The 15,402-nt window shown below is 41.9% G+C and overlaps 1 protein-coding gene across 1 annotated transcript in view; it reads right to left on the bottom strand.

The window, feature by feature from the left end:
- Window positions 1-15,402, bottom strand: part of ralgps2 (Ral GEF with PH domain and SH3 binding motif 2) — a 160,919-nt gene that overhangs the window by 91,301 nt on the left and 54,216 nt on the right. Inside the window, 2 exon segments of the mRNA XM_070447612.1 lie at window positions 5,284-5,388; window positions 5,723-5,828. Of these exon segments, the coding sequence (XP_070303713.1) occupies window positions 5,284-5,388; window positions 5,723-5,770 (153 nt within the window). The 5' untranslated portion in view covers window positions 5,771-5,828.

Raw genomic sequence — 15,402 nt, 5'->3', positions numbered from 1 at the left:
CCGCTCCTCCGCTCTTCTCCACTGGCTTCCAGTTGAAGCTCGCATCCGCTACAAGACCATGGTGCTTGCCTACGGAGCTGTGAGGGGAACGGCACCTCCGTACCTTCAGGCTCTGATCAGGCCCTACCCCAAACAAGGGCACTGCTTCATCCACCTCTGGCCTGCTCGCCTCCCTACCCTGAGGAAGTACAGCTCCCGCTCAGCCCAGTCAAAACTGTTCGCTGCTCTGGCACCCCAATGGTGGAACAAACTCCCCCACGACGCCAGGTCAGCGGAATCAATCACCACCTTCCGGAGACACCTGAACCCCACCTCTTTAAGGAATACCTAGGATAGGATAAAGTAATCCTTCTCCAACCCCCCCCTTAGAGTTAGATGCACTATTGTTAAAAGTGGTTGTTCCACTGGACATCATAAGGTGAATGCACCAACTTGTAAGTCGCTCTGGATAAGAGCGTCTGCTAAATGACTTAAATTAATGTAATGGTGTTTCTTCGGCTTGCAAGCATCCCTTTTTCCTCCAAACATAATGGTCATTATGGCCAAACAATTCTATTTTTGTTTCATCAGACCAGAGGACATTTCTCCAAAAAGTACAATCTTTGTTCCCATGTGCAGTTGCAAACTGTAGTCTGGCTTTTTTATGGCGGTTTTGCAGCAGTGGCTTCTTCCTTGCTGAGCGGCCTTTCAGGTTATGTCGATAAGGACTCGTTTTACTGTGGATATCGATACTTTTGTACCCGTTTCCTGCAGCATCTTCACAAGGTCCTGTGCTGTTCTTCTGGGATTGATTTGCACTTTTTGCACCAAAGTACCTTCATCTCTAGAAGACAGAACGAGTCTCCTTCCTGAGCGGTATAATGGCTGCGTGGTCCCATGGTGTTTATACTTGCATACTATTGTTTGTACAGATGAACGTGGTACCTTCAGGCATTTGGAAAATTGCTCCCAAGGATGAACAAAACTTGTGGAGGTCTACAATTTTTTTTCTGGGGTCTTGGCTGATTTCTTTAGATTTTCCCATGATGTCAAGCAAGAGGGCACTGAGTTTGAAGGTAGGCCTTGAAATACATCCACAGGTGCACCTCCAATTGACTCAAATGATGTCAATTAGCCTATCAGAAGCTTCTAAAGCCATGACATCATTTTCTGGAATTTTCCAAGCTGTTTAAAAGGCACAGTCAACTTAGTGTATGTACATTCCTGACCCACTGGAATTGTGATAGTGAATTTTAAGTGAAATAATCTGTCTGTAAACAATTGTTGGAAAAATTACTGGTGTCATGCACAAAGTAGATGTCCTAACCGACTTGCCAAAACTATAGTTTGTTAACAAGAAATTTGTGAAGTGGTTGAAAAACTAGTTAATGACTCCAACCTAAGTGTATGTAAACTTCCGACTTCAACTGTACATAAATTTTTCAACCATTTCAATCCCCAAAAAATGTGGCTTAAGTAAAGACTTGGATTTCTGGATAAACAGATGGAAAAGGGGTCTTAGATCTACCAGAAAAAGCCAAAGGCTATCAGAAATACATCAAAACAATAATTATGAAGTTAAACCCCTACCAACTATTATCAACACTTATATTTAGTTTGAGAAATGGTTTACATTCTTTAACATTAAGAAAGATTGCCTTGTAATTCCGTTAGCATCTTTAAGATATTTTCAAATTTCTCTCATGAGAGGTTAATGAAAGTTTACAGAAGTAACAAGTAATGGTTGACCGACCAATTAGTTAGTGATTTTACTGATTTCAATTTTGTTTATGAATTTGAAGGTGATTAAAACTCCTAATTCAGTTACCAAATTGGTAACGGATTTACCCAAAAACCAGTAACGGAAATACTGCAACTGAACCGGCTACAAAGAGATATTATAGTTGTCACAATCACAAACCAGTTGGGTCACCTGCTATTGTCCTCCCTTCCACTGACATACTGTTATGTTCAGCTCATAATTGGTTTGTGTCTTTCTGTTGTCTGCTGGTCAAACTAAAAAGTATTACAGTCTGAATCTGGACAACCCCTCCATCTCTCACTATCCACTTAATGTCAGCTCACCCAGCTCCACACACCTCCATTTACTGTCACCAGCATCCTCACCCACTGAGCTCTGACCGACACCAAACGTCCATGGACTAGAGGTCGACCGATTATGATTTTTCAACGCAGATACCGATTATTGGAGCACGAAAAAAAGCCGATAACGATTAATCTGCCAATTTTGTCTATTTATTTGTAATAATGACAATTACAACAATACTGAATGAACACTTATTTTAACTTAATATAATAAATCAATAAAATCAATTTAGCCTCAAATAAATAATGAAACATGTTCAATTTGGTTTAAATAATGCAAAAAACAAAGTGTTGGAGAAGAAAGTAAAAGTGCAATATGTGCCATGTAAGAAAGCTAACGTTTAAGTTCCTTGCTCAGAACATATGAAAGCTGGTGGTTCCTTTTAACATGAGTCTTCAATATTCCCAGGTAAGAAGTTTTAGGTTGTAGTTATTATAGGAATTATAGGACTATTTCTCTCTATACGATTTGTATTTCATATACCTTTGACTATTGGATGTTCTTATAGGCACTTTAGTATTGCCAGTGTAACAGTATAGCTTCCATCCCTCTCCTTGCCGCTACCTGGGCTCGAACCAGGAACACATCGACAACAGCCACCCTCGAAGCAGCGTTACCCATGCAGAGCAAGGGGAACAACTACTCCAAGTCTCAGAGCGAGTGACGTTTGAAACGCTACTAGCGCGCACCTCGCTAACTAGCTAGCCATTTCACATCGGTTACACCAGCCTAATCTCGGGAGTTGATAGGCTTGAAGTCATAAACAGTGCAATGCTTGAAGCATTGAAGCACAGTGAAAAGTAAGGTAAAATACATTACATTGTACTGTAAACAAAAATATAAACGCAACATGTAATGTGTTGGTCCCATGTTTCATGAGCTGAAATAAAAGATCACAGAAATGTTCCATACTCAAAAAACAACTTATTTTTCAAATGTTGTGCAGAAATTCATTTACATCCTTGTTAGTAAGCATTTCTCCTTCGCCAAGATAATCCATCCACCTCAACGGGGTGGTATATCAAGAAGCTGATTAAACAGCATGATCATCACACAGCTGTCACACAGCAAAGTTGAGGGAGTGTGCAATTTGCATGCTGACTGCAGGAATGTCCACCACCGCTGTCMCCAGAGAAGGTAAACGTTAATTTCTTTACCATAAGCTGCCTCCAATGTCGTTTACAGAATGTGTCAGTATGTCCAACCAGCCTCACAACCGCACACAATGTGTAACCACGCCAGCCCAGGCATAAGCTACGGACAACAAACACAATTGCATTTTATCAATGGCAATTTCAATGATGAGATACCGTTACGAGATCCTGAGGCCCACTGTCATGCCATTCATCCGCCAACATCACCTCATGTTTCAGCATGATCGTGCACAGCCCCATGTCGCAAGGATCTGTACACAAATCCTAGAAGCTGAAAATGTCCCAGTTCTTCCATGGCCTGCATACTCAGACATGTCACCCATTGAGCACGTTTGGGATGCTCTGGATTGACGCATACGACAGCGTGTTCCCGCCAATATCCAGCAACTTCGCACAGCCATTGAAGAGGAGTGAGACAACATTGCACAGGCCACAATCAACTCTATGCGAAGGTGATGTGGCACTGCATGAGGCAAATGGTGGTCACAGCAGATACTGACTGATTTCCTGATCCATGTCCTTTCCCGTTTTTGGGGGGGGGGGGGTTCAGTGACCAACAGATGTATATCTGTACTCCAACTCATCCATAGATTAGGGCCAAATTTATTTATTTCAATTGACTAATATCCTTATGAATGTCAATGCAGTAAAATCTTTGAAATTGTTGCACGTTGCGTTTATATTTTTGTTAAGTGTATTATCTACAGCACTGAACTCTACTCTGCTGGATTGTACTGCACTGTACTCTACTGTGTTGTACAAACTTGAGAATGTCATTGATATTCATAATTATGCATTTCGGTATCGTACAGATGAGGGACCCATGATGTAATTCCATTATCGGGTGTAAATTCACTTCACTTACTTAATAACCAAAATATATTTTTTCAAACTCCAGGTGCCATGTCATAGTTGACACCCCAGTCTTTCTGCAGACATCTATGAATCTTAATATTTAGTTTTAGGAAAACGCGGTCGCATACAACCCGGAGGGATTTTACATTCATTCTGCACAGATGTTCCACTACATTAGTATATGTACATTTTTTTGTGGAAAATGTAAAAGTAGTCCTTGTATGGTTTGTTAAGCTTTGAAATTTGTTTGGAATAGATTTAAAACAATTACCCTGATTAAGACAGTTTGGCAGTCGAAACGTTGGTTATAAAATTATTGCATTTGAACTCCAAAAGCGTAATTTCGCTACTGTGGAATTGCCCTTAACCCTAATTGCTCCGGTGTCGCAGGTAGAGTGGGATACACAAAAAACACATTTCCATTGAACACCATACACTTGTACAGGTTACACACTCTCACATTTGTGAAACAGGACAAATATAAGCACCCCCTATTTGATCTTTGAACATGCAAGGGTAGTGCTCCCTGTCTGTCTAGCTGGGTATTGCAAGGCAGGGGAGAGGACTCCCAACAGTGAGAAGAATGGCTCAAACTAGAGTTATACATAGAGCCTAGAACATTGAGTATGGAACCTTCCTAAAAACTTAACCAGAGGAACTGTGTCAGTGATAAAGAGCTGCTGCCCTAATCACATCAAAAATCAGCTGCGTTGCAGTAATGCTCTGACTGTGCTGCCTGTAGAAATACCAGGATCTAAATCGGCAATAAATAATATACAGCGCTTTGGCTTTTCGGGGAAAAGCAGGTAAATGACAGGCCATTCATTATACTCTACAGAGTGATCGTCTATAATACGCAGTGAGCTGGTTTATGTTGTCTGACGTCATGGAAACTGACTGTCTAGGGTATTAAGGTGGACTGTTTTGATCCATCTAAGGCTGGGAGCTGTAGCTTTTGGATAGGCCTTGTTCTATTGAGCATGTCAGAGGAAATTAGGGCGAGTGTGTCCTCCTGCCAACACACATCAATTATTACTGAACTCACCCACTTAATCCTCCTTCTAAAAGACTGTCCAAGAGGCATCATTGTCATTCCCCTTCCCTCTAGTGTCTCACTGTCACATAAGCACTATTCCTTAGTATTCCACTATTCCACAAACACAATATGTTGGATAGGTAGCTACTTACTGCATACTCCTCCGGGGTGACCTTCAGGACATCGAAGACGACGGCATCAAAACTCTTCTTCAGTTCAGAACCCTTCTCACTGAGAGACTCTGAGCTGCTGCTCTTCTGGAGACATGCACGTTAGGACAGGGAACATGGGAAACTAAAAGCTCAAAGAAATAAGGTTTTGATTTACACCCACAATGCTCTTTATATCAGTGTTTCCCAAACCTCTCCTGGGGGAACACTACAATGCACTTATGTTCAAGCCCTGCACGGACACAGAAATTAAAGGGATACTTCAGGATTTTGGCAAGAGGCCCTTTTTTACTTCCTTTATGTACTAAAAACGGTATCTACGAGTTCATCTAACTCTGGGGAAGTAGATAAAGGGCCTCATTTCCAAAAAATGTTATAATTAGAATGTAAGGAGTTTAGGGGGTAAAGGTGTGTGTCTCACCTCAGAGGCAGTGGTGATGCTTGATTGGCCATTGGGGAGGTCCATCATTCCCACACCATCAGTCTGTTAGTGCAGGAGACCACTCCTCATCCTCAGTGTGTGCACTCTGGACACACAAACAATTACAATGACAAAGAGAAACTACATGTAAACCCATGTCTGCTAAATGACTAAAATGTACAAATCTAATGCTTCATTTATCAGACCCTGGATCAACAGTGCCACCTTGTGGATGAAACTGGTAAGTTCACTTCAGATGTGGAGCGAGAGACAGACGAGAGCGAGAGAGAAACACATGAGACAAGAAAGATGAGCGAGAGAGACGAGAAAGATTGTTGCTAAGGTACAGGTAACTACCAAAATAATGGAAACACTTGAGTAAATGAACAATACAAAATATATTGAAAGCAGGTGCTTCCACAAAGGTGAGATTCCTCAGTTAATTAAGAAATTAACATCATCATGCTTAAAGGGTCATGTATAAAAATGCTGCGTAGACCCTTATTATGCTACGACCCCAGAGAATGACGCCGCCGCCCCCAGGGCTCATACCATCATGGACCATCTTGTAATAGACACTTGTAGGCTTAAAGGGATACTTTGGCAATGAGTCAGATTAATCAAATCAAACTGTCACATGCGCCGAATACAACAAAAGTGTAGACCTTTCCGTGAAATGCTTACTTACAAGCCCTTAACCAACAGCGCAGTTCAAGAAGAGTTTAGAAAATATTTACCAAATAAACTAAAGTAAAAAAAATAATAAAAAGTAACACAATAACGAGGCTATACACAAGGGGTACTGGTACCGAGTCAATGTGCGGGGGGTACAGGTTAGTTGATGTAATTTGTAGGTAGGGGTGACTATGCATAGATAAACAGCGAGTAGCAGCAGTGTACAAAACAAATGGAGGGGGGGGGGGGGGAAATGTAATAGTGCGGCTATGGAACCCTGACCTGTTCACCAGACCTGCTGTTTTCAACTCTCTAGAGACAGCAGGAGCGGTAGAGATACTCTGAATGACTGGCTATGAAAAGCCAACTGACATTTACTCCTGAGGCGCTGACCTGTTGCACCCTCAACAACCACTGTGATTATTATTATTTGACCCTGCTGGTCATCCTGTCTCTTATACACATCTAGATGTGTATAAGAGACAGGTTTAGAGTTTTAGGCTGGGTTTCTGTACAGCACTTTGTGACATCAGCTGATGTAAGAAGGGCTTTATAAATAAATTTGATTGCTTGATAAATTTGATTGATAGTCCAGCGGCCATTTGATTAATTGTTCAGCAGTCTTATGACTTGGGGATAGAAGCTGTTAAGGAGCCATTTGGTCCTAGACTTGGCACTCCGGTTCCGCTTGCCGTGCAGTAGCAGAGAAAAGTCTATAACTCGGGTGACTGGAGTCTCTCAATTTGATTGGCTTTCCTCTGACACCACCTATTATATAGGTCCTGGATGGCAGGAAGCTTGGCCCCAGTGATGTACTGGGCCGTACGCACTACCCCCTGCAGCGCCTTACGGTCGGAGGCCGAGCAGTTGCCATACCAGGCGGGGATGCAACCAGTCAGGATGCTCTCGATGGTGCAGCTGTAGAACCTTTTGAGGATCTGGGGACCCATGCCAAATCTTTTCAGTCTCCTGAGGGGGAATAGGCTTTGTCGTGCCCTCTTCATGACTGTCATMGTGTGTTTGGATCATGATAGTTTGTTGGTGACGTGGACACCAAGGAACTTGAAACTCTCGACCCGCTCCACTACAGCCCCGTTGATGTTAAATGGGGAACTGTTCGGCCCGCCTTTTCCTGTAGTCCAGGATCAGCACCTTTGTCTTGCCCACATTGAAGGAGAGGTTGTCCTGGCACCACACTGCCAGCTCTCTGATCTTCTCCCTATAGGCTGTCTCAACGTTGTCGGTGATCAGGCCTACCACTTGTGCAGTCAGCAAACGTAATGGTGGTGTTGGAGTCGTGTTTGGCCACACAGTTGTGGGTGAACAGGGAGTACAGGAAGGGACTAAGTGCACACCCCTGAGGGGCCCCAGTGTTGAGAATCAGCGTGGCAGACGTGTTGTTGCCTACTCTTACCACCTGGGGGCAGCCCGTCAGGAAGCCCTGGATCCAGTTGCAGAGGGGGGTGTTTAGTCCCAGGGTCCTTAGCTTAGTGATGAGCTTTGTAGGCACTATGGTGAATGCTGAGCTGTAGTCAATGAACAGCATTCTCACATAGGTGTTCCTTTTGTCCAGGTGGGAAAGGGCAGTGTGGAGTGCAATTGAGATAGTGTCATCTGTGGATATTTTGGAGGCGGTATGCAAATTGGAGTGGCTCTAGGTTATCCAGGAGAATGCTGTTGATGTGAGCCATGACCAGCCTTTCAAAGCACTTTGTGGCTACAGATGTGAGTGCTACGGGTTGGTAGTCATTTAGGCAGGTTACCTTCGCTTCCTTGTGCACAGGGACTATGGTGGTCTGCTTGAAACATGTAGTTATTACAGACTCAGACAGGGAGAGGTTGAAAATATCAGTTTAGACACTTACCAATCCATCTGGCACCGTGGCTTTGTGAATGTTGACCTGTTTAAAGGTCTTGCTCACATCTGCCACCGAGAGCTTTATCACACAGTCATCCAGAACAGCTGGATGCTTCAGTGTTGCTTGTCTCGAAGCGAGCATAAAAAGGCATTTAGCTCGTACGGTAGGCACGCACGCGTCACTGGGCAGCTCACGTCTGGGTTTCCCATTGTATTCTGTAATAGTTTTCATGCCCTGCCACATCCAACGAGCGTCAGAGCCGGTGTAGTGGGATTCAATCCTAATCCTGTATTGACGCTTTGCTTGTTTGATGGTTCATCTGAGGGTATAGCAGGATTTCTTATAAGCGTCCGGATTACTGTCCCACGCCTTGAAAGCGGAAGCTCTAGCCTTTAGCTCGATGCAGATGTCGCCTGTAATCCATGGCTTCTGATTGGGATATGTACGTACGGTCACTGTGGGGATGACGTCGTTGATGCACTTATTGTTGAAGCCGATGACTGAGCTGGTGTACTCAATGCCATTGGATGAATCCCGGAACATATCCCAGTCTGTGCTAGCAAAACAGTCCTGTAGCGTAGCATCCGCGTCATCTGACCACTTCCGTATTGAGCTTGTCACTGGTACTTCCTGCTTTAGTTTTTGCTTGTAAGCAGGAATTAGGAGGATATAATTATGGTCAGATGTGCCAAATGGAGGGCGGGGGAGAGCTTTGTATGCATCTCTTTAGTGTGGAGTAAAGGTGTCCTAGAGATTTTTTTCCCTCTGGTTGCACATGTGACATGCTGGTAAAAGTTTGCCTGCATTAAAGTCCCCGGCCACTATGAGCGCCACTTCTGGATGAGCATTTTCTTGTTTGCTTATGGCCTAATAGAGAGTTGGTTGAGTGCGGTCTTAGTGCCAGCATCGGTCTGTGGTGGTAAATAGACGGCTACGAAAAATATAGATGAGAACTCTCTTGGTAGATAGTGTGGTCCACAGCTTATCATAAGGTACTCTACCTTAGGTGAGAAATACCTCGAAACTAATTTAATATTAGACGACATCGCACATCAGCTGTTATTGACAAAAAGACACACCCCCACCACTCTTCTTACCAGACGTAGCTTCTCCTTTATGCTGGTGCATGGAAAATCTCGCCAGCTCTATAATATCCATGTCATCGTTCAGCCACGACTCGGTGAAACTTAAGATACTACAGTTCTTAAATGTCCTGTCGGTAGGATAATCGTAGGTCATCAATTTTATTTTCCAATGATTGCATGTTAGCAAGAAGAATTGATGGCAGTGGGAGTTCACTCGATGTCCTACGGATTCTCAGAAGGCAGCGCAATCTGCGTCCTCTTTCTTCACACAAATGACAGGGGTTTGGGCCTGTACCCAGGGGAGCAGTATATCCTTCTCGTCAGACTCGTTAAAACATCTTCAGGATTGGTGGGTCCCCTGCGGGACAGTTGAGCTAACATTTGCTAATCGCATTAGCCTGAGGTTGTACGTAACAAGAACATTTCCCAGGACAGACATATCTGATATTGGCAAAAAGCTTAAATTCTTGTTAATCTAACTGCACTGTCCAATTTACAGTAGCAAATACAGTGAAAGAATACAATGCTATTGTTTGAGGAGAGTGCACAGTTTTGAACATGAAAAGTTATTAACTTATGGCTGCAGGGGCAGTATTGAGTAGCTTGGATGAAAGGTGCCCAGAGTAAACGGCCTGCTCCTCAGTCATAGTTGCTAATATTTGCATATTATTATTAGTATTGGATAGAAAAKACWCTGAAGTTTCTAAAACGGTTTGAATTACAGAACTCATATGGCAGGCAAAAACCTGAGAAGTTCCACTTCCTGTTTGGATTTTTTCTGGGGGCGGCAGATTTTCAACCAAGCGCTCATTGAAATTACAGCGAGATATGGATGAGTTTTCACTTCCTATGGCTTCCACTAGATGTCAACAGTCAATAGAACTTTGTCTAATGTGAAGGGGGGCCGAAGGAGACAGGAATTAGTCACCACTGCCACGAGCTGACCATGCGCGTTCACATGAGGAGGACCTCCGTTCCACCGCTTATCTGAAGTCAATCAAATTCTCTGGTTGGTACGTTATTCAAGATGTATGTTAACAACATTCTAATGATTGATTCAGTACATCGTTTGACATGTTTCTACTGACTGTTACGGAACTTTTGGACATTTCGTCACGTTATAGTGGACGCGCTTTGTGACTTTGGAATTGTTTACCAAACGCGCTAACCAAAGTAGCTAATTGGACATAAATAACYGACATTATCGAACAAATRAAGCATTTATTGTGGACCTGGGATTCCTAGGACTGCATTCTGATGAAGTTCATCAAAGGTAAGGAAACATTTATCATGTATTTTCTGGTTTCTGTTGACTCAAATGGCAGCTAATTTTATTATATTTCTGAGCGCAGTCTCAGATTATTGCATGGGTTGCTTTTTCCGTAAAGTTTTTTTGAAATCTGACACAGCGGTTACATTAAGGAGAGGTATATCTATAACTCCATGTGTATAACTTGTATTATCATCTACATTTATGATGAGTATTTCTGTTGAAACAATGTGGCTATGCAAAATCACTAAATGTTTTGGAACTAGTGAATGTAACGCACCAATGTAAACTCAGATTTTTTTATATAAATATGAACTTTATCAAACAAAACATGCATGTATTGTGTAACATGAAGTCCTGAGTGTCATCTGATGAAGATAATCAAAGGTTAGTGATTAATTTTATCTCTATTTCTGCTTATTGTGACTGCTATATTTCGCTGGAAAAATGGCTGTGCTTATTGTGGTTTGGTGGTGACCTAACATAATCGTTTTTAGTGCTTTCGCTGAAAAGCATATTTGAAATTGGACACTTTGGTGGGATTAACAACAAGATTACCTTTAAAATGATATAAGACATGTATGTTTGAGGAATTTTATGAGATTTCTGTTGTTTGAATTTGGCGCCCTGCACTTTCACTGGCTGTTGTCATATCGATCCCGGTAGCAGGATTGCAGCCATATGAAGTTAATAAACAAATCAGGCACATTTGGGCAGTCTTGATACAACATTTTGAACAGAAATCCAATGGTTCATTGGATCAGGCTAAAGCTTTGCACATACACTGCTGCCATCCAGTGGCCATTATCTAAATTGCACCTGGGCTGGAATAACACATTATGGACTCTCGCCTGCATTTCAAAGATGGTACAAAAAAATACAAAAAAACAGTTTGTGTTTTTGTATTATCTTTTACCATATGTAATGTGTTATATTCTCCTGCATTCCTTTCACATTTCCACAAACTTCAGAGTGTTTCCTTTCAAATGGTACCAAGAAAATGCATATCCTTGCTTCGGGGCCTGAGCTACAGGCAGTTAGATTTGGGTATGTCATTTCAGGCGAAAATTGAAAAAAATGGAAAAGGGTTAAAGGAAAAAGCTTCTTCCAGTTCATGGTGAATATTAGCTTTTCTGATGTCCAGAAGTTATTTTCGGTCATAAGAGGCAGTAGCCGCAACATTATGTACAAAATAAGTTTTGAAAAACTAACAAAATAGCACAATTGGTCAGGAGCATGTAAAACGTTAGCTATCCTCTTTGGCACCATCTTATCCATGGAATTCATGGATACCATTTGTATATGTCTGCATCCAGTATGAAGGAAGTTAGAGGTAGTTTTGCGAGCCAATGCCAACTAGTGTTAGTGCAATTACTGGAAGTCTATGGAATCTACTAACATCCCAACAGTTACCATAGACTTCCAGTCATTGAGCTAACGCTGTTTAGGATAGGGGGTGCTGTTTTCACTTTTGGGGAAAAACGTGCCCAATTTAAACGGCCTCGTACTCAATTCTTGCTCGTACAATATGCATATTATTATTACTATTGGATAGAAAACACTCTCTAGTTTCTAAAACCGTTTGAATTTTGTCTGTGGGTCAAACACAACTCATTTGGCAGCACACTTTGTGACCAGGAAGTGGAAAGTCTGAAATCGATGCTGTGTTCAAGTCGCTGCCTATAAATGGGCATGATACGTATGACTATACGTGCACGTCATACACCTTCCCCTGGATGTCAAGAGGAAGTGAGAGGAAAAAGGAGTTGATTATCTCTGTCTGACGTTGAATGAGCCCTCTTGGAACAACGTGTCCCCCATTTTCTGTTGTCTGCAAGGCGCGTGGGGGGACCTGCTATTGCCTACTGGAAACCTGTCGTTATGGGCGAATATGAGCTCCGGCATTGAATTTATTTGATACATGTTACAATATCATCCTAAAGTATGTTTTTTCAATATAGTTTCATTAGATTATTGAAATTTATTCGGGACGTTCGGCGTGTTGCGTTGTTCGACTTTGTTGACGTTGGAGAGCTTAGCGCTGCATGGCCAGTGTGCTTGCTAATTCAAGAGGGAAAATAACGTTCTGAATCCAAAACAACGACGGTTCTGGACAAAGGACCCATTGTACAACATTCTGATAGAAGATCAGCAAAAGTAGGAACCATTTTGTGATGCTATTTCATATATCTGTCGAACTGTGTAATAGTAGCTTTGCGCTCAGGTTTTGGTTATTCCCTTACCATAACTAAGTCTTATGTCGTAATGTAGATATTTTTAGAATTCTAACACTGCGATTGCATTAAGAACTAGATGGATCAGCGTTTCTATACAACATGTGTTTTTTGTAATGTTTATGAATAGCTATTTGTCAGAAAGGTGAGAGTCTAATAGAAAATATCTGCACATCTGGGAAAAAGATGCCTACGTTAGCACGTTATGCTACGTTGTATACCACGGATTTCAGCTCTAAATATGCACATTTCGAACAAAACACTAGTGTATGTAAAACTGATGTTACGGACTGTCATCTGAGGAAGGTTATGAAGTAGTGAAATGTAATATCTTTTGCGGTTTATTCGCTAACTAACGTGCCTATTGCATCGCTAACGGTGCCTTGATGAATGATGTGGTAGGCTATTGTATAAGCTAATATAATGCTATATGTGTTTCGCTGTAAAACACTTAAAATCTGAAATATTGTCTGTATTCACAAGATCTTTGTCTTTAATTGCTATACCACATGTATTTTCAGAAATGTTTTATGATGGTATTTCGGTATGTCACGTGGGTCTGTAATAATTCTGGCTGCTTGGTGCAATTCGATTGTAGCCGCAATGTAAACATGATTATACCTGAATATCGCAACATATTCGAACAAAACATAGATTTATTGTATAACAGTTTAAGACTGTCATCTGATTAAGCTGTTCTTGTTCTTGGTTTGTTCTAGGTTAGTTTGGTTGATTTTGTGCATGCTACCTGTGCTGTGAAAAATGTCTGTGCTTTTTTCTATTTGTTGGTGAGCTAACATAAATATATATTGTGTTTTCCCTGTAAAACATTTTTAAAAATCGGACATGTTGGCTGGATTCACAAGATGTGTATCTTTCATTTGCTGTATTGGACTTGTTAATGTGTGAAAGTTAAATATTTCTAAAAAAATATTTTTTGAATTTCGCGCTCAGCCTTTTCAGTGGAATGTGGGAGGAGTTCCGCTAGCGGAACGGGGGGCGAGACAGGTTAACAACTTCCTTCAGACTGCATGCAGAGACATACAAATGGTATCCACGAGTTCATATGACTTCCTTGCCAAAATCACAATGCTGCCAAAAAAACAACCTGCAGTCTGTCTCCCTATAGTACAAGGCCCAGTTTCCCAAAAGCATCTTAAGGCTAAATTAATTGTTAGAACCTTCGTAGGAGCATTGTTAAATCTACCATCGTTTTCCCAAAACCATTGTTATTAATGTTGCACTTGAAAACGCTGTTAATCTAAACGGCTGCCTCAGACCACTCGTAGAACAGATGCTTTTTCGCCATCCCGCGTCACTTTATACACCTTAGATTTTCTCTAAACATGGATAAACCATGTGATTCTATCTCTGACCGCCGATAACTTTAGATCAAAGTTGTCAATGTCTTTGCAATTGAAACAACCAATCGTGTATAAAATGACATACCAGATCTAACTGCCTGTAGCGCAGGCCATGAAGCAAGGATATGCATATTCTTGGTACCATTTGAAAGGAAACACTTTGAAGTTTGTGGAAATGTGAATTGAATGTAGGAGAATATAACACAATAGATCTGCTAGAAGAAAATACCACCATCTTTGAAATGCAAGAGAAAGGTCACAGTTATAGCCATCACTATGGTTCTAATTCCGATGGTGTCCACAAGATGGCAGCAGTGTATGTGCAAAGTTTCAGATAACTTGAAGTATGACTAAAGACTTAGTGTGAAGTCACCCAGGTACATTTGGGCAAATCGTGAAGGAGACAGTTGCATTCATATTACATTTTTCTGCAAGAATATCGTCAATTTCAATCCAAGATGGCGTAGCAGTCGGACGTGTGTTTGTATTGTCCTGTATTGTCCTGTCGCGTGTAAATAGTAAATAGTCTTCGTATTTTTCGTATACATTTCGTATATATTTTAATTTCACTTTCCATCTAGGAACTGAATATACATTCCTACATTCCGCCTCACCCAATGTGGTACGGACCTGCTATTTTTTTAATACTTTAGAACCGTAACCCCAAGCAGAAGCTAGCCAGATAACTAGCTACTAGCTAGTAGTCAGTTAGCCACTGCTGCGGTCTTCACCCCTCGAATCTCGGACACAGCCAGCTCGAATACGGGCAGATTACCTTGCCAGTCGCAAGCGCGATATCAACCCAGACATATAGGACTGCTTTCTCTAACACATCACCGGATCCTGACGCAATTCGCTCCTGATAAATTACAAACCGGTATCACACAGCTAGCTAAGCGTGCAAAACCGGTGGCCCCTTAAACTAACTGCCTAACACCCGTCCCTGAACAATCACTTCAGTGTAGCCCCTTGAGCCTAGCCCTCGAGCTAGCCCCCCCATCCCGCCGCTAAGCTAAGAGTCTACCCAACGAGAATTTCTTGGCCCTTACAAATGAACCAAGGCCTACAAGCTATTTTGCCCCATTTTTGCCGCCGGCAGTAGCTTTTTACCCCTTCTGCAAAACAGATACCACCAGCCTGTTAATTAGCTGGAATATACCACCAAATGTTAATCAGCACCCGGCCTGTACTCC

The sequence above is a fragment of the Salvelinus sp. IW2-2015 genome, linkage group LG16 (genome assembly GCF_002910315.2).
Source record: "Salvelinus sp. IW2-2015 linkage group LG16, ASM291031v2, whole genome shotgun sequence".
NCBI classification, from domain to species: domain Eukaryota; kingdom Metazoa; phylum Chordata; class Actinopteri; order Salmoniformes; family Salmonidae; genus Salvelinus; species Salvelinus sp. IW2-2015.
Note: the sequence above shows the minus strand (reverse complement) of the source record. Positions and strands in the feature narration are given on the sequence as shown.